Raw genomic sequence first — 20,098 nt, forward strand, 5'->3', positions numbered from 1 at the left:
AAGGAGAGGAACAGACATTTTTTTCGAAGAAGACAAACAAATGGCCAATAAGCACATGAAAAATGCCCAATATCATTTGCCATCAGGGAAATCTGAATCAAAACCATGATGAGATACCATTTCACACCCACTAGGATGGCTTTAATACAAAGACAAAAAACAACAAATGTTAACAAGGCGGTGGAGAAACAAACCAGAAGCCTCCTACGCTGGTGGGAGTGTAAAATGGTGCAGCCATTCTGGCAACCTGCCTGGCAGTTTACCGCAAGGTTAAACACAGGAGTTACCATGTGCCCCAGCAACTTCATCCCTAAATATATACCCAAGAGAGTGAGAAACATATGTTCACACAAAGACTTATACATAAATGTTCATAGCAGGATAAGCCACATCTACCAAATGACAAATGAATAAGATGTATTAGCCTTACAAAGAAATGGTTTTCCACTATAAAAATGAAATGCTCATATGTGAGGACTACAACATGGATGATGATGAACTTTGAGGCCATTAGGATTCCGCTTCACATGAAACGTCCAGAACAGACCGTTTCCTGTATAGAAGCAGACCAGTGGCTGTTCTGAGTTGGGGGTGTGGAGGGCAGCAAGGGGCAGTGACTACTAACGGGTACGGGGTTCTTGCTGGGGTTATGACAATGTTTTATAATTAAAAATTAGTGATGATTACACAACCTAGTGAATATACTAAAAACTACCGAAGGGTATATACTTAATGATGGGGAAAATTTTGCTAAATAGATTATATCTCAATTTAAAAGCATTAATCCTAAACCAAAACAAGAGTCTCATTAGTCATCAAAAGAATAGTATGCAGTGTGAGGATGATTATTAAGAAATGTTACAGAATCTTTGTTTCTGGATAATTTCAAAAATATAGGCTGGAATAAATGATTTCTTAAATTGTATTACTTATTCCCATTACAAAACTCTTGTCAAGGTGGCTCTCAAGCATTTTTATGAATGTATATAACATTCTCGCCTTGTAATTCTCAGGATTTGAACAGATGACGCTGTGTGTAGGGAGCGGGGAATCACCGCCATGTCTAAAATTAAACTTTCTACTAGTTTTGCAACATGCTACCTCAGTTGAACTGAGGTCTGTAGTGTGATGGAGGAGTCAGAATACCACCTTGTTTTAAGTCCTTGTCCCACTAATGATTTGTAATGTAACTGTGCACAGGTCCCTTACCTCCCCTGACTCTGTTTCTTCATCTGACAAGTGGGGATGACAACGTCGTCTTCGCTTAACACACATCTTTCTCTGCCCACGTTCTAGTTTTTCCATTTGTCTATGATGAGTACATAATCTTTGTGATAGAAACTACCTCTCTGTGAGGTAGCAGGAATAAACAGACCTAACTGCCCCTCTGTGAGGATGGGGAAGGCGCTCAGGTGGCATGGAACTGCTGAGCAAGTAATCCAGGGCCAATGATGCTGATGGGGCCTTAGTAGAGCACTGAATTCATGGTCCTGGCTATCTAAAGAAGTCTCAGGGACAAAGTACATCTAACCCTTCCTTTGGTGACTGTAATAGAAATGGTGCACAGCCCATAGCTGCTCCCTGAAAACTTGGGAAAGCTAACTGTCCAACCTCTGTAGGAACGTTCTGAATGCATAAATCCCTTCCTGAAATGGAAAGGGACTTCATTACTTCTTAAATTTGTAGCAGTCTCATCTGAAATAAATACAACTTGGTGAACATGAAAGAATATGTTTACCTTTCTACCCTATAAACAACAAACATAAGTTGGCAATGAAATGAAAATTTATTAGAATAAGCATATTTACCAATTGTTTTAGTTAGTGATGGTGTTTTTTCAGCAGTTCTTCCCTAAAATAGAAATATGAATTATAAGTTAAAATTCTTTTTGCTAGAAGGCAATTACTTCAATTTGGAAAGTTACATTAATCAGGAATTTAAAAATTGGCTTCATTCCAAATCAACATATGAATATTCATAGGTTGATGAAGCTAGAAGAAGTTAAAAGATCATCTAACCCAATCCATTCACTTTACAGACAATAAGCTGATGCTTGCGGAAAGTAAACAACTTGATCAAGGCAACATACCGTATTTCCGCATGTATAAGACGCTCCCATGTATAAGATACACTTTAATTTTGGGGCCTGAAATTTGAAACTACAACAACAGTATAAGATGCACCCAGTTTTTAGACCCCAAATGTTTTCAGAAAAGGTGCATCTTATACATGGGGAAATATGGTAGGTAGTTCACGACAGGACCATAAGGGCAACTCAGCTCTAGACTCCCCGTTATTGCAGGGCTCTTTCCACATGCTACTGATGCCTTGGTCACCCCAGGTGACTATCAATTTAGATACGTTTTTAAGATTTAAAATATTGTCTGTGCAAAGTTTAAAACTATTTGTACAAAACACACTGTACAGAAGTCACATTTCAGAAGGCTGAGAGATTCAAGTGTTTCAGTTCTTCAAGACCGCTTTGCCTATAGTGAAATTAAATCAGGTCATCCTAATCCCCTTTTCACAAATTTGTTTCAGGTTAAGAATAACAAGCACACAGTGGCCGGGTGGTTAGGTTGGTTAGCACATCTTCCAGAAGCACAAAGGTTGCAGTCTGATCCCTAGTCAGGACACATACAGGGACAGACTGATATTTCTGTCTCTCTCTCTCACCCTCCTTCTCTAACTAATATCAACAGATAAAAATATGAAAAAAATAACAAGCCCTTTTCAAGATCCCTTTAAAACTCACCATTCATTTAATTTAAAATACTATACTGTGAATTTTACACCAAGAAATCAATACAAAACAAATTACATCATATCTGAAAATACAAATGTTACAGTATTTGACTTACCACAGACTCCTCAAGTGAATGCGTTAAATGAATATTGTTTATATATTCTTGTCCCTTCTCTTCTAACAGATATTTACACCTGAACAAGAAGGTTAAATTTTAGTATCTGGAAAGTGTATGATGTAACCTCCATCATCTTAATTCCATTAACTTGCTTTTCAGTATTTCTAAGGAGCCGGAAAATAAAGCCTTACTCAATTCCCAATCCAACTGTCACTTTATCTTTTGTTATGCTACTTATGCTGATGATACAGCAGAAACTATCAACTTTAGAACTTTAAACTTTTAAGCAACTCATTAAATTAGCACCTTAACATTAAGAAAAGTTTTAAATAATCTTAACAAGGTTTAGAGGATTAACCAGTTGTGCATTTAAAAGGAATTCTTTAGGCTTTCAATATTTCCTTTTAAGGCTGTTTAAGTTGAGATTTATGGCCCTGGCCGGTTGGCTCAGAGCATCGGCCTGGCGTGCAGGAGTCCTGGGTTCGATTCCCGGCCAGGGCACACAGGAGAAGCACCCATCTGCTTCTCCACCCCTCCCCCTGTCCTTCCTCTCTTTCTCTCTCTTCCCCTCCCGCAGCCGAGGCTCCACTGGAGCAAAGTTTGCCTGGGCGCTGAGGATGGCTCTGTGGCCTCTGCCTCAGGCGCTCGAGTGGCTCTGACTGTGGCAGAGTGACGCCCCAAGATGGGCAGAGCATCGCCCCCTGGTGGGCGTGCCGGGTGGATCCCGGTCAGGCGCATGCAGGAGTCTGTCTGACTGCCTCCCCGTTTCCAACTTCGGAAAAATACAGAAAAAAAAAAGATTGAGATTTATTTGCAAATGATCATTCTGACGTTTTTTAAGTTGGACTATTTTGTAGATCAAAAATGCGTATCAGTCCTGTATCTGTTACTCTATTTTAAAGAGGCAAAATGGCAAAAAGACATTTAAAGTATGTCATCATCATTCTAAGATGCCAATGACTATACAAAACATGATTATTTTATGTACCATTGATGCCAATTAAATTATGACCCACCACCAGACGTGTGCTGATTTCAGAGATCTGAAAATAAACAATTGTGTGTCTCAGAATCAGGGAGATACAGTAATATTTGCTAGGGGTTGTGCTGGGTTCTAAGGCATCTCCTTGGCAATGTGAACTCTCTTGTGCCCATCCTGAAAGAGCCTACTTCCAACAACTAAAGTATACATTCCGAATGAGGTGTTTAGAAGAGGAATCATCTGAATGTCAAAATATATTACACAAGCAATAACACCTTCATCACCAGAGACGGCTTAGGTAGTTTTATTCCTATAAAGTAGGTGACCCCATTTTTGTAAACCTGGTGTGAATTTCAAGCCAGGGAAAGGCAAAAATAGTTGAGGTGAAAAGTTGTTCAAGTCTGTCTAGCGCATAGTGTCCAGGTCGGCTGTTCCTGCATGGCCAGTTAAATACCTTACCCTGGGTACCACTTGGCATGCTGCTCCCAAGGCTCCTCACTGGGCTTCCAATCCGTTAGCCCTCCTCCACAGTGGAAGCATTTTACTTTATCACCTTCACCTAAGAAAACACACAAGTAAAAATACATGTATTTTGTGTAATTACAAGCTTACACAAAAACACCTTTTTTAACACCATAAAATTAAGCATTTTTAAATTTATATAAAAATCTCAAGCTTAAGACATTCAAATTCACACCTAAGTAACAGATTTGACCTTTTTTTTAAAAATTATTTTTATTTATTTATTTTAGAGGGGGGGGGAGAGAGAGAGAGAGAGAGAGAGAGAAGGGGGGAGGAGTAGGAAGCAGCAACTCCCATATGTGCCTTGATAGGGCACACCCAGGGTTTTGAACCGGCGACCTCGGCATTCCAGGTCGACGCTTGATCCACTGTGCCACCACAGGTCAGGCCAACAGACTTGATCATTTGATGAGAAAATACACATTAAATTCACTGATTCACAACCTGAGGTATTTACAGAAGGCAAAAATAAAATTACCCAATTTCCATGCAGAAAATTACAATTGTTATGTTCTTTTTTTTTTTTTTTTTTGTATTTTTCCAAAGCTGGAAACGGGGAGGCAGTCAGACTCCCGCATGCGCCCGACTGGGATCCACCCAGCATGCCCACCAGGAGGCGATGCTCTGCCCATCTTGGGGCGTCGCTCTGCTGCAACCAGAGCCATTCTAGCACCTGAAGCAGAGGCCACAGAGCCATCCTCAGCGCCTGAGCAAACTCTGCTCCAGTGGAGTCTTGGCTGTGGGAGGGGAAGAGAGAGACAGAAAGGAAGGAGAGGGGGAGGGGTGGAGAAGCAGATGGGCACTTCTCCTGTGTGCCCTGGCCGGGAATAGAACCCAGGACTCCTGCACACCAGGTCGATGCTCTACCACTGAGCCAACAGGCCAGGGCCTATAATTGTTATGTTCTTTTTTAACATATGTCATTGGGGCCACCAATGATTTTTTCAAACTGTGAAACTTTACTAAAGTTTAATGCATAATGAAATTATATGATTTTCTCTAAGGTTATAGCTATATGACACTAAAACCTTCTAGATTGTTAATATATGATAGTATGTAAATAAAATATTAAAATAATTGATATTTTGTATCTGGCACTACTCAATCCTAAAGTAAATGGATCAGATATATAGATATAATGGTATAATTTTTCTGAGTATCTCTGGAAGCCATAATGGCTCTTCCTAACATTGCTACTGTAGTCCCATTTGAAGCAATAAAGCATCACATGGGTAGCTTTCAAATATATAATCTCTGCACAAGAAGCAGATACCAATTTTAGTATCAGCCACACTAAACTCTTTATTAACTCTTAAGAAGTGTAGAAACAATGCATGTAATATATATATTGAGCACACAGAGTAGGCACTCAATAAATTAAGAGTCAGTATTACTATCAGATCCATTCTTTTAGCAGGGATACCTATCAGCTTTTGCATGTCACCTTTCTCAAAAAAACACTCAACCCAATTACATGAAAATAAACATGACTCACAACATAGCAGTCTTTTTTATATAACTTCAGTGGCTACATTACCTATTCAACATAAGAGTTAACAGAATAATAGTGATATAATCATGCCAGCCTACACCTAAATATTTACCAGTTCATGGGCTAAAGGAATCTACTTTTTAGGAGCCATGGGGTGGTCGGAAAGTTATTTATTAGCCTGCTTTTATAATAAAGTTTACCTAAAGCATAAAATCCAGCTCTTGCAAGCTGCTCCTTGTTAACAGAGTACATCCACGTCCCAAAAGTAACAATCCGTGCTTCATAATCTGCCATGGCTGGGTTTCTTGGAGCATTTGATGAATTTGGGAAATTCCTATCAGAACTCAGGGTATCAGATTCACTTCGAATATTAACATTCCGTCCCAAAACAAAGAAGCAATTAGGAAAGTGTCGCCTGTGTTCTGACCATGCACGATCACAAGGTTCCCAATTTTTCAGTTTTCCACCACAACAAAAGCACTGCACTTGATCATCGATACCTGTATAGTAGAGCCCAGCACTCGCTAACTCTCTTGGGGTTAAGTGCGCATAGTCTGGCCAGTTCTGAAATGACTTTAACCTAGCTTCTTCACTGTACATGGCAGGGTTTCTCGGGTATATGGTGTCAGATAAATCTACAACCTGTCCCGTTCTCAAAAGGTAGTCTGCATGACTCTCAGATGGCCTGTCTAAAACAAAATGATTTCTGTTTTCCAACAAGTTTTCAGCTTTGTACTGACCATTTTGGAGACCAGAATTTGTAGGTTGTGCAGCATTATTTTCAAAATGAAAGGCATTGATAAATCTGCAATTTGGGGATACTTTCCTGTGTCTTCCAACTGCTGAGTCTCCATATTGCCACCTATCTACTGCTGCATGACAGCTAAAGCACCGCACGGTGTCCCCTTCCCCAGTATAGAGGAAACCGGCTCGTGCAAGCGTCGATGCTGAAACAGGACTACTACTGGGAAAATGAGCAAAAGTTTTTAATCTATTAAACTCTTCTACAAATTCTTCTTCCTTATCGATGTCTGCAGGTACACAAGTTTTAGATCCTCCAAAACAGTTAAAGGTCATCTTCTCTTGAAAATAGGACTTGTCCAACTTTTCTAAAAAGAGAATATTACATTAGGAAATCCAAAATTTGAAACACAGGCAATCACTTTTGATATTAGGAACTAACAAATTACTTAGTGATGACATAAAAGTAATTACATAATCTCTAAGAAAGCTTCTAATTCTAAATACTAAATAAAGTTCTACAGCACCACATGATTCAAACCATAAAGTAAAAACTAGCATTTTTGCATTCTCTTTTAAAGGAAAGTAGTATTTAAGCAAGTAGAACAGAACTATTCATTTTAAGTACTTATTCGACATAAATATAGAAACTGTGATGCAGAATATATTAAAATTAACCATGTAAAACCGTTAATTAGGAAAAACATGAGAGCATAAAATATGCAGAATCTTGAAGTCTATGCATAATTGTTATAATGGGTCATTATGTAGTCAAGGCATCAAAGTTCAGTTTCTACAATTTAAAAAAAATGTTCAGAATGCTAATGAATTAATTTTTAATATTTCTTTACTTTTTTGCTTAACAAAAGACAAGTTATTCACAATATTGGTTCCAACAGGTTCTTTAAGAACATCAAAAGTTTCCAATTTTCATGCATAAACAAGGAGGCCAGTTTTGGTTTGGAACTGGATCATTTCAGATATATATAATACTGCCCTCTAGAGAGTGGCTCAGGAGGAATACTTAGTATGCAGAGTTACTTTTGAAATCACCTTTCTGTGGCCAAGAAACAATCTATTCAAATGTAAGAAGTAATACTGCAGCCCAACCAGTGGTGGCAGTGGATAGAGCGTCACCCTGGGATGTTAATGGCCCAGTTTTGAAACCCAGAGGTCACAAGCTAGAGCTCTGCAGACAAGGCATGTTATGAGAAGCAATCAATGAACAACCAAAGTGATGCGGCTATGAGTTGATGCTTCTCATCTCCCTTCCTGTCTCTCTCCCATCTCCCTCCCTCCTCTCTCTTTCAAAAAACAAAACAAAACAAAAACACCCCAAAACAAAAAGTAATACTGAAGCCTCATTAGAGCTGCCAAACTATAGCTGTATAATAGTTAACCCAAATGAAAAAACTAAAAGAAACTAGTTGGGTTATGAGAAGGATGGGCAGTTATTTATTATCCCAACGTGGACATGTTTGAAAGTAAAAATTGACGTTACTATTAATTACCTTTGGGACAATAGGCATAAATCAAGCTTGCCTGGCCTCAGGCAATGCTGATTCTACAGAATCTCACATAGTTCCTAACATGGTACTCTGCATATGCTTGTCACATGCAAAATAAAGAACGGTCACAATGACAGTCTGTACTTCATATGTACACTAATTGATTTCTTAGGAGGAGTAACCAGCTCTTTTGGCATTATGTCTTGGAACATCACCCCTCTTAGGTAGTGTTCAACACAAGGCTCCTGTCTTGCAGGCTGGCAATGGGCATCAATTTTTCTTGGCCTTGTCAACTTACCATGGTATTAATTCACATATACCTCAAGAGCTAAGTTACAACTGCACAAAACAATTTTTGGAGGACAGTTTCCATGACTTTTGATTATTGTTTCTCAGAAACCTGAAAACATTCTGACACTAGCTTCAAGGCCCTTTGTTGAATCAACATAAACTAGATGCCAAAAGTTAAGATTCAAAGAAACCAAGGCTGGGTGATGGGCTACTGAGATAAATTCTAACAGGGATATGTACAAAGTCTTACATTCTGACTTTAAAAAACTTAAAGCAACATCAGGCTGCATTAATGTCCAGATGTGCAACATTCAGGACAATTCAGCTACACCCTGCATGTATTTTACATTCTGCACAAACTTTAGAAAGGACATTAACAAAGTGTCAAGTCCCTAAAGAGCAACCAAGGATGATGAAAATGGTGTCTTATGAGGAGTAGTTGGAAGAGCTGAGAGTATTTATCTCAAAGGGAAAATAACTATAAGAGGGGAATGGAGAATAGGGTAATGATCTACCTTTAGATATCTAAAATGCTGTCATTTAGAAAAGGTTGAAGCTTGAGGGCAGAATTAAGGTCAAGAAATATCACTATAGTTTAGATTACACTGTTTTGAAAAGCAGATGTTTATTCAGAAGCACTCAACTGAACACCACATACACATAAACAGAGTGAGAGCTTTTGGAGAAGGGTGAGAAAACAAAAATGCCAGAGAGGTTCAGAGTGAAAGGGAGAAAGGTGACTGACAAGACAGAAACCTTGGGTCTGGAGAAAGGCGCCAAAAGAAAGGGAGAGAGGACTTCAAAAAATAAAATTAAGTGGAATGAAGGTACAGAAGATATTTAGAAAATAAGTCTGCCTAGAGTACAGGATTGTGAATACAGAAGAAAATGAGGTATGAATATTGCAGAAAGGCGATAAAAAGGCTTTTGGATGTGAAAAGATCTGAATGCAATAAAGCATGCTGAGACAATTGAAGGCTTCTTTGTGAAAGCATAGCAGGGTTTGTACTGGGCAAGCAGAAAGATAAGGTACAGAGAAAAGAGTCAAACAAAGCTTTGATACACAGGGGCGAGGCAGTCTGAAATCTTGAGGGCAACAGTGTTTGAGGAGAAAGGCACTATGGAAGCAAACCCTGACAAAAAAAAAGGACCAGCAAGCAGTGGTACACATTTGTATGAGGGGTATGGAAGATTGCAAGATGTGAGATGTGTTTAAAATATGCACATACATATACATGCAGTATATGTATAGCCTAGTCAACGAGGTAAAGACAGCCAAGGGCAGACGCCAAGGAGGGGAGGTTGACTGCTAATCTAGAGAAAATGTGGGAATGTGGGCAGCTGGAGAACAGAGAAAACACATACAGAAGAGCCATCTACCTGGTATCTGCATATGATACAAAAGTTTCTATTTCTCTGGGTTTTTATTATCAAATACACAAAATACAAGCTATTTTAACACGGAAAAGGATATAAAATAGAATGTACATTAGACTGCCAATTGCATGAAAATATACACTCACAGCCAAGACCTGGAAGGTAATTTTTAATAAGTGGATAAAATATGCTAAGGTGGCAGAGATTACAGGTGATTTTCTCCAGAATGTCTTTAATAATATTTTCACTTCCTGTCTCTCAGGATGGCACCTCTGACCTGGGCCAGGAACCCAGTTATGTGAGAGGAAGCCAAGAGCAAGGAAGTGTGTGGGCTAGGTGCCTCACAGCCCTCCACAGTGGCCCTGTGGCCAGCACTGCAGAGAGAGGGAGGGTAGAAAGGAGTTGTCTCCACCTGCCACCAATGAGCCCCGAGGAGCTCAGTGGAGCTCAGCATTGGCACCCACGTCACCAATGCAGGTGCATCTGGTGAGTTGCGGGCTCCTGGGCTGTGTCCACCTAGTGCTCCTGAGGGACAGCCCCACATGCAGCATGACAGTGGCTGCAGGGGCCTCTGGGGGGAAAGAGCACGTTTGGCACTGAATTTTGTCGGGTTTTGCTAGAAAGAACAAAACTTAAGACATTTTGAGGAGTTTTATGGATTACTGCAACATGGTCATAAAATAATCTTGACATTTTAGTAGGCTATGCAGACCTCCAGGGAACCTTAATACCTATAAATAATGATAATTACAGCCAATCCACTGCTTAGGATTTTTATACAAAAGAAGGAAGAAACAGACAATTGTGCCTTTGGTACAAACACGCTCATGAAGAAGTAAATTGTTTTAAGCAACGCACTATGTTCTGTCAATCAAAGAAAAAAGGCACATCCAGTCACTGGTATGCCCCAAGACTTTACACCTGTCTTCAATTACAGATGTGGATATTCACCCAGAAACTCATCATAGAGTTAAGGAAGATATCACATGGCTTAGAGAAGGTCCCAGGGATCTCTTGATATTCTGACTTGTTCCAGGAGGTCTGCTCGCAGTAGAAGTCTATTGGCTCTTAATGATGAAGTTTTAGAGTTAATGATATAGCCCTGGCCAGGTAGGTCAGTTGGTTAGTCCGGTTCCGACACACGAAGCTTGCGGGGTTCAGTCCCTGGTCAGAACACAGAAGAATCAACCAACGAATACATAAATAAATAGAACAACAAATCGATGTTTCTCTCTCTCTATCCCTTCCTCTCTAAAATCAATCAATACACAGAAGTTTAAAAGAAGTTTATGCTACATAAAAACTCAGGGAAGAGTTTTGATCAAGTAAAAGACATAATTATTGCAAAAAGCTGCAACCTAACCATAACAGCAAGCCAAGCCAAGAGAATAACGTTTGGAACAGTAGGACTCTGGCAGCTCCAGCCAACTTCCTGATAACAGCCTTCTAGGCTGTTTACAGCAGATTGAACCAAACATTAAGCCAAAGAATAAGACAGTGATGAAGATAACATTCTTACTGAGGATAACGCTGTGCCACAGAAGACTCCTAAAGCTGTCCCTATTACCAAAGGCCTTGGAATGGTTGATGCAAGTAGAACAAACTCAGTTTTGAGTCTGGACAGAACAGCTTTTTTTATTCCTTTTAATTAACCGAGTTTACCACCCCCAGCAAGTGCACAAACAGAGAATCTGAAACACATGTTCCAGATCAAAACTCTTAGAATAAGGAACAATTATAACATCAGGAAACCACTGTTTGAATGTTTTCTGACCCAGGATGTCACAGGACTTGTAAATTTGGCTAGTTTAAGAGCATTTAAATGCTGATCCAATAACCTGCAATAGGCATGAGAACAATAATGTTGCAAGTTAAGTTAAAATGTTACATAAAAATAAACAGAAACAGAAAGTAGATTAGTGGTTGCCTAAGGCTGGGGGAAGAGGGAAAATGGGGAGCAACTACAAATGGTTATTGAATTTCTTTTTGGAGTAATGAAAGTATTCTAAATTAGGTTGTTGTGATGCTTGCACAACTCTGTGAATACAGTAAAAACCACTGAACTGTACACTTTCAAAATAATTTTATGGTATATGAAATGTATCTCGATAAAGCTGTCTAAATGTTATTAAAATAATAGTTTGGTAATTGTTAGTATACACTCTGATGAATCAGAGGTCATTTTAAGTCTAACATAAACGGGCCTTTGCTAATGAAGTTATCTGCTTTTGATATGGAAAAATAGATGTTACATTTTCAGAACTATGTGAGAGTCCCAAATCATTTGTTTGAAGTAGTTAAATATTTAACCTGTTGCAAAGATCCCAGTTAAGTTTTCCTTTAACTACATTCTTTACATTCTAATGTGAAGTCTGATTCTATCTCTTGTGGGACTCTGAGGACCTCAGTTCTCTGTTCCCAGTATTTAATCTCTTAATGTCGTTTTTCTGTTGGTAATTGTTGCAAATTATAGTATTTTCCAAAATGCATATAACTTTTTTTTTCGAATTTTTTTTTGGTATTTTTTTTTTCTTTCTGAAGTTGGAAATGGGGAGAGACAGTCAGACAGACTCCCGCATGTGCCCGACCAGGATCCACCCGGCACGCCCACCAGGGGCAACGCTCTGCCCACCAGGAGGCGATGCTCTGCCCCTCCAGGCGTCGCTCTGCCGCAACCAGACCCACCCCAGGGCCTGGGGCAGAGGCCAAGGAGCCATCCCCAGCACCCGGGCCATCCTTGCTCCAATGGAGCCTCGGCTGCGGGAGGGGAAGAGAGAGACAGAGAGGAAGGAGGGGAGGGGTGGAGAAGCAAATGGGCGCCTCTCCCATGCGCCCTGGCCAGGAATCAAACCCAGGTCCCCCACACGCCAGGCTGACGCTCTACCACTGAGCCAACCGGCCAGGGCCAAAATGCATATAACTTTTAAGAAATCAAACCAGTTGGCTGTTTTTAAAAGTTCCTTTCCATATTATGGAGCACTGAAGCTAGATGTTCACAAATTATGAAATTCTGTGGCAGCTTTTCACATTATTGTCTGTCCATCCTATAGCTTATGTATTTATAAACTAATTCCAAGTATGCATCATTTATTTTAAAGTGCAGTTAATTTCATTGACCCTGGTAATATGAGACCCTCTCCTTTAATTCTTAACCTCATCCCCAATCTCCTTGGAAAGCACCCCTTTTGTTTTGGGTGGGTATGTCTGGGTGTGTCTATATGTTGGTGTGCTTTTGAGCTAATGTATTCAAGCAGAAACGGACTGTTTTGGATACAAAATGAACTTACATTAAAAGATTTTCACACACAAGACAAATCTGTGCATTTTTTTTATACAAAGGTTTTGGATTTTCTTCAGTGAGATTATTTTAGAAACACCACCTACACTTTAGGAAAAAGACGTACCGACCATTTGACAGGTAGCATTTATCCCTAATGTTTTCATTAGGCTATTTTCCACACATCCACTTAGAACAAGGAAGTATAAGGCTGCAGGCATTTATTCTTTGCCTATTCCTTCATATTTATCATTTCACAATGTACGTGAGCACTACAGTATGTGTGTATATAGAAGCTAAGAATATTATAAATTATATTAATTCCTTATGGTTTATGGGTAATTCTCTTCAAAAGTATTCATTAATTTTATGGTAGGGCTAGTATGGTTGCCTTAAGAACAGTTGTATGCTATTAAAAACAATGAAACATCACTTAACCAGGTGGTGGTGCAGCGGCTAGAATGTCAGACTGGGATGCAGAGGACCCAGATTCGAAATCCCGAGGTTGTAGCTTGAGCGCAGGCTCATCCGGTTTGAACACGGGCTCGCTAGCTTGAGCCCAAGGTCACTGGCTTGAGCAAGGGGTCACTCGTTCTGCTGTAGCCCCCCCCCCCCGTCAAGACATATATAAGAAAGCAATCAATGAACAACTAAGGTGTCGTAATGAAGAACTTATGCGTCTCATCTCTCTCCCTTCCTGTCTGTCTGCCCCTGACGCTGTCACTGTCAAAACAACAACAAAAAATGAAAAATCAAACGATTCTATTTTAAGGGATAACTTTTCTAAATGGTAAAAAAAAATGAATAGTCTTAGTAGAAAAAACAACAACCCTTTAATGTTAAAGCAATAGAAAAACACCCATGCAGAGAAATATTTTTGATATAACAACACTGTATTAGTCAGAAATGTATTTTAATATTAAATTTTCTAATAAAAATCTGCATTACTTGAAATAAAAGTTAACAGAAAAAAAATTTAAGCTAGAGAGAGGGACAGACAGAAAGAAAACGAGAGAGATGTGAAGCATCAATTCTTTGTTGTGGCTCCTTAGTTATTCACTGATTGCTTTCTCGTATGTGCCTTGATGGGGGGCTTGGGGCAGGCTACAGCAGAGCGAGTGACCCCATGCGCAAGCAGCGACCTTGGGCTTCGAACCAGAGACCTTTGGGCTCAAGCCAGCGACCAAGGGGTCATGTCTATGATCCCACACTCAAGCCAGCAACTCAGCATGCAAGCTGGTGAGCCAGTGCTCAAGCCAGTGATCTCAGGGTTTTGAACCTGGGTCCTCTGCATCCCAGTCTGATGCTTTATCCACTGTACCACCGCTTGGTCAGGCGAAAAAACATTTCTAAGTAACTATATCAATGTGGCACAGTACAAAGGGAATTAAATGATTGTTATGAGATGAACTGTGTCCCCCTCAAAAAGATTTGTTGAAGTCCTAATCAGCAGTTGGGAATATGACCTTAATTGAAAAGAGGGTCTGGCCCTGGCCAGTTGGCTCAGTGGTAGAGTGTTGGCCTGGCATGTGGATGTCCCTGGTTTGATTTCTGTTCAGGGCACAAAGGAGAAGCAACCACCTGCTTCTCCACCCCTCCCTCCCTCTCCTCTCTCTCTCTGTCTCTCTTTCTACTCCTGTAATCATGGTTCAATTGGTTCGAGAGCACTGGCCAAGGGTACTGAGGATGCCTCAGTAGCCTCTACCTCAGGTGCTAAAAATAGCTCAGTTGTGAGCATGGTCCTAGATAGAGGTTGCTGGGTTAAATCCTGGTCAGGGAACATGTGGGAGACTGTCTCTGTGTCTCCCCCTCTCACTGGAAAAGAAGGGAATGAATGAATGAATGAATGAATGAAAGAAAAAGAGGGTCTTTTGCTCTGGCTGGGTATCTCCGATGGTTAGAGAGCACTGACCCCAAAGAACAGAGGTTGGTGGTTTAATCACCGGTCAGGGCACATACAGGAACAGCTTGATGTTCTGGTCTCCCCCTCTCTGCCCCTTTCTCTCTATCTAAAATCAATAAATAATTTTAAGAGTTAAAAATTAAATAAAAGAGGGTCTGAGGAATGAAATAGGTTCTCCCCAGAGCCTTCAGAGATAGCATGGCCCTGTCAACATCTTAAATTTCAAAATTTCTGTCTCCAGCACTATTAGAAAAAAAAATTTCTGTTGTTTTAAAACCATACAGTTTATGGTACTTTGATATGGCAGCCTGAAGAAACTAATACAATGTTAAAAATATGAAAAGAATTATGCAAGCAATATAACCCTATGAGCTCTGAGTGCAGTACTACTATCATGCTGACTGAAACATTATGTAATTATGTAATCAAATAAAGGCATCAGTTCAAAACACAGAAACGGTTGTTTTACAATCTCATCTATGACATTTTTGCTGATTCTTCAACTCAAAACCCCAGGAGAATGACTACTCTTTGTGTCCTCATGTATCCTCTACAAAATTTTCTGCTGACTCAAGTACAGTAGAGGATGACTTAATAATTTCTGCAAGTGTGTATGTGTGCGCACCTCTATATACATATGTGGTTAGAATGAAGATCCTTCAGGACAGCGCTGTGTTTGATCACATTGTATTTCCAATGCCTAAAGCAATGCATGACACACAGTAGCGCTTAATAAATATCGAGCAAAAGAACAACTGTTGAACCACCTTTGTCAGGCTACTGCTGTTATTATTCCGCATCCCAACCACCACCTCTCCTGGACTCCTGAAATCACTGGAAGTACTAATAATTGTTAATATGCCATAGTGCCCAGGAAATGGAACCAAAATAGGAAATACACGCATACCATGTAAACAGTCTAATTCTTCAATGATAAAAACCCATACTAAAATCATATTCCAAAATATTACAGGATTCATACATTTTTTTTACATTTTATTTATTCATTTTTAGAGAGGAGAGAGAGAGGGAGAGAGACAAAAAGGGAGAGAAAGGAGAGAGACAGAGAGAGAGAAGAGGGGAGCAGCTGGAAGCATCAACTCCCATATGTGCCTTGACCAGGCAGTCCCAGGGTTTCGAATCGGCGACCTCAGCATTTCCAGGTTGACGCTTTATCCACTGCGCCACCACAGGTCAGGCTCATACATTTTTTTCATAGTAACACCATAAAAATTTTATATGTATGAACCAAAAAACACTCTTTGATTTTAAAATTTATCTTAAGATTCTCTCTCTGCTCAAATACTACAAGATTTTCTCATCAATAGCTTTTTCCTCTATAGAAGATCCAGCACAGAGATCTTGTCAGATAAGCAGCATTCTCCCTGACCCAATGTAGGTCAATCCCTCTTTCAGTTATTTTACAGTATTAGACAGTTAGCTCCCTGTTTAGAAATAGCATTTTGTTTACAGTGCTGGCAAATGTATCATAGTATAAAAAGCTGAATTTTTAAAACAAAAATGGAATATCATTTTTTAAATTCAGCTTTTATACTACGATACATTTACGTAAGAAATCAGTTTAGTCAAATTGTTCATTTATACTATACTGAAATTCTTTAAATAATGAAGCAGGTTTTCTTTTAACTTTAAGTTAAATGGTTAATAATTTTTTTTAAAATCTCTGATTTTTATTATTATTTTTTTTACAGGGACAGAGAGTGTCAGAGAGAGGGATAGATAGGGACAGACAGGCAGGAACGGAGAGAGATGAGAAGCATCAATCATCAATTTTTCGTTGCGACACCTTAGTTGTTCATTGATTGTTTTCTCATATGTGCCTTGACCATGGTACCGAGTAACCTTTTTTTTTTTTTTTTTTTTTTTATTTATTTATTTTATTTATTCATTTTAGAGAGGAGAGAGAGAGGGAGAGAGAGACAGAGACGGGGGGAGGAGCTGGAAGCATCAACTCCCGTATGTGCCTTGACCAGGCAAGCCCAGGGTTTCGAACCGGTGACCTCAGCATTTCCAGGTCGACGCTTTATCCACTGCGCCACCACAGGTCAGGCCCGAGTAACCTCTTGCTCAAGCCAGGGACCTTGAGTCCAAGCTGGTGAGCTTTTGCTCAAACCAGATGAGCCCGCGCTCAACCTGGCGACCTCGGGGTCTCAAACCTGGGTCCTCCTGCATCCCAGTCCGATGCTCTATCCACTGTGCCATCGCCTGGTCAGGCAATAAAATATTTTTGAGGTTAATTACATTCAACCAAATTAAAAGTTCTTTCCCTAAATTTAAGCACTAGAGCCATTCAAATAACTGAATGGCATTAATGAGCATTTAGCCCATAAACTCAGTCAAGAACATAAGCTTACTAATACTGTTGTATACAATGTATGTTTGCTCATGAAAGCTACTTCAGTTAATACCCGAAAGGGCACACTGAGAACCAACAAAAGGAACGCCAATTACAGGTTCTACACTTAATTTAGAAAGTCATAGTAATATTTGAATTTGAGGATAGATCTCCAATCTTTGACAAACTACTCCTAACAATTCACTCCACAGGTTCAGTTCAGTCAGAATAAACACACAGTAAGGCACTTCCTCATCTATTCAACAGATTATGAAACTGTGTTCTCTTAAAAGAATGTTTTACATGAAGAATACACAGGTTTTGGGGTCAAGAATTCACTTAAGCCTGACTGGTGCTGGTGCAGTAAACAGAGCATCAACCTGGGATGCTAAGGTCCCAGGGTCAAAACCCTGAGGCTGCCAGCTTGAGTGTGCGGTCACTGGCTTGAACATGGGATCATCAACATGATCCCATGGTTGCTGGCTTGAGCAAGTGGTCACTGGCTCAGCTGCAGCCCCCCCTGCCCCCATCAAGGCACATATGAGAAGCAATCAATGAATAACTAAAGTGATGCAACTGTGACTTGAAGCTTTTCATCTTTCTCCTTCCCTGTCTCTTTCTCGAAAAAGAAAAAGAAAAATCCTACTACCTAGGCTGTGAACACTTTAAGAAAATTTTCTGTGTGCAGGTGCATGTGCACATTATAAATATTTCTGAAGGGGATTTATTTTACATGGTATTTTATAACTTGCTTTTTCATTTAATAATATATAATAAACATCTTCCCACATCAATTTTTATATGAATTAGAAACATTATTTTAAATAGATGACAACTACCTGGCTGTATAAATATATCATAACCTCAGCAAAGCCATATTGATGAACATTAATTTTAGATGTATATTGTATATTAAAAGAGAAAATACCCCCATTACAAACAATTCAAGTACAAAAGTTGCATCCATTCCACCCCTGTACCTTAAACCTCTGGTTCCCTTCCTAGAAGCAATCACTCTTACCAGTTTTCTGTGTATTCCTCCAGAGACGGTCTATGAATATAAATAAAAGCATGTATGAGCACTCTTAAAAACAAATGTTAACATATTCTATATACAGATGTGAACCTTCACTGATGAACATTTAGAAAGCTAGCAATATTTTACTATTATACTTTCGTATATTATTGTATAAAAACTAATTTTAAACAATTTAAAAATTTTAATGTTTATCTTTATTGATTTTAAAGAGAGGAAGGGAGAGAAGATGAGAAAGAGAGGAGGAAGAAAGGGAGGGAGGGAGGGAGGGAGGGAGGAAGGAGGCAGAAAGAGGAATAAAAGGAAAGAGGGAGGAGGAGGGAGAGGGAGAGAGGGGGAGAGAGAGGAAGGGAGAGAGAGGAAGGAGAGGGAGAGAAAGAGAGAGAGAGGGAAGGAGGGAGAAAGAGAGAGGGAGAGAGAGACACAGGAGTATCACTCTGCTCCTGTATGTGCCCTGACCAGGGATCAAACTGGCAACCTCTGTTCCTCAGGATGATGCTATAACCAACCGAGCTATCTGGCCAGGGCAAAAAAACTATGTAATTTTTTATTATAAAAAAATATTTTAAAAAATGTTGGCATGAATATTCTAGCTAAATCTGTTTATGTTATTATTTGCTTTTTAAATTTTTTTTTTTAATTTTTATTTTTTTACGGGGACAGAGAGAGAGTCAGAGAGAGGGATAGATAGGGTCAGACAGACAAGAATGGAGAGAGATGAGAAGCATCAATCATCAGTTTTTCGTTGTGACACCGTAGTTGTTCATTGATTGCTTTCTCATATGTGCCATGACCGCGGGCCTTCAGCAGACAGAGTAACCCCCCACTCGAGCCAGTGACCTTGGGTCCATGCTAGTGTGCTTTTTTGCTCAAGCCAGATGAGCCCACGCTCAAGCTGGCTATCCTGGGGTCTCGAACCTGGGTCCTTCCGCATCCCAGTCTGACGCTCTATCCACTGTGCCACCGCCTGGTCAGGCATTATTTGCTTTTAACACTAATATAAAATAGTCTCAACAGGAGTGTGTCCTATCACCACCTTCTTTTAATCTATCAAGAAGCTTGAAAACACAAATCTGTAAGAAAAAAATGAACACCTCAATAGGAAACAGGCAAATTTACAAATGCAAATACTAACGGCCAACAAACGTAGAAAAATTTAAAATCTCATTAGTAATAAAAAACCTAAAAGATAATATTTTTGTCTAGTTTGGCAGAGATCACCATTATGACCAACAATAAAAATTCAGCAGTGGGGAAGGTATGGGACAACAGGCACTCTTGGAGAAACTAAAAATCTGTACGCCACTTCCACTTGACTGGTGGTGGCACAGTGGGTTAGGCATTGACCTGGAATGCTCAGTTTGCTGGTTCGAAACCCTGAGCTTACCCAGTCAAGGCACATACGAGAAGCAACTGCGAATTGGTACTTCCTGTTCCTCCTCCTCCACCTTTCTATCTCTCCTCTAAAATCAAAAAATAATATCTTTAAAAAAATTGTACATCTTTTCTAGAGGGTAGTCTGGTAATATATTCTAAAAGTCCTAAATATACAATTGCTTTTTGAACAAGCAAATCTAGTTTTAAGCATTTAACTCTAAGGAAATGATCAGGAACGATGTAAAAAAGTGGTATATATAAGGATGTTCAATCTAGTTCTACTTTAAAAACAAAAAAAATCAATGTTCAAGAAAAGAGGACAGGCCCTGCCGGTTGGCTCCGTGGTGGAGCGTTGGCCTGGCGTGCGGAAGT

At 39.7% G+C, this 20,098-nt stretch overlaps 1 protein-coding gene across 5 annotated transcripts in view; it reads right to left on the reverse strand.

Annotated features, from left to right (window-relative positions):
- XIAP (X-linked inhibitor of apoptosis) overlaps positions 1-20,098 on the reverse strand; it is a 45,108-nt gene that overhangs the window by 14,334 nt on the left and 10,676 nt on the right. For 3 of the 5 annotated variants that reach the window (XM_066248652.1, XM_066248654.1, XM_066248656.1), the window contains 4 exons: positions 6,061-6,969; positions 4,306-4,405; positions 2,862-2,940; positions 1,809-1,851 (listed from right to left, as the gene is read on the reverse strand). In XM_066248652.1, the coding sequence (XP_066104749.1) occupies positions 1,809-1,851; positions 2,862-2,940; positions 4,306-4,405; positions 6,061-6,937 (1,099 nt within the window). In that variant the 5' untranslated portion in view covers positions 6,938-6,969. Of the gene's footprint in view, positions 1-1,808; positions 1,852-2,861; positions 2,941-4,305; positions 4,406-6,060; positions 6,970-18,334; positions 18,365-20,098 lie in introns of all 5 variants that reach the window. The other 2 variants (XM_066248653.1, XM_066248655.1) reach the window with 1 other exon arrangement.

The sequence above is a fragment of the Saccopteryx bilineata genome, chromosome X, assembly GCF_036850765.1.
Source record: "Saccopteryx bilineata isolate mSacBil1 chromosome X, mSacBil1_pri_phased_curated, whole genome shotgun sequence".
NCBI lineage: Eukaryota > Metazoa > Chordata > Mammalia > Chiroptera > Emballonuridae > Saccopteryx > Saccopteryx bilineata.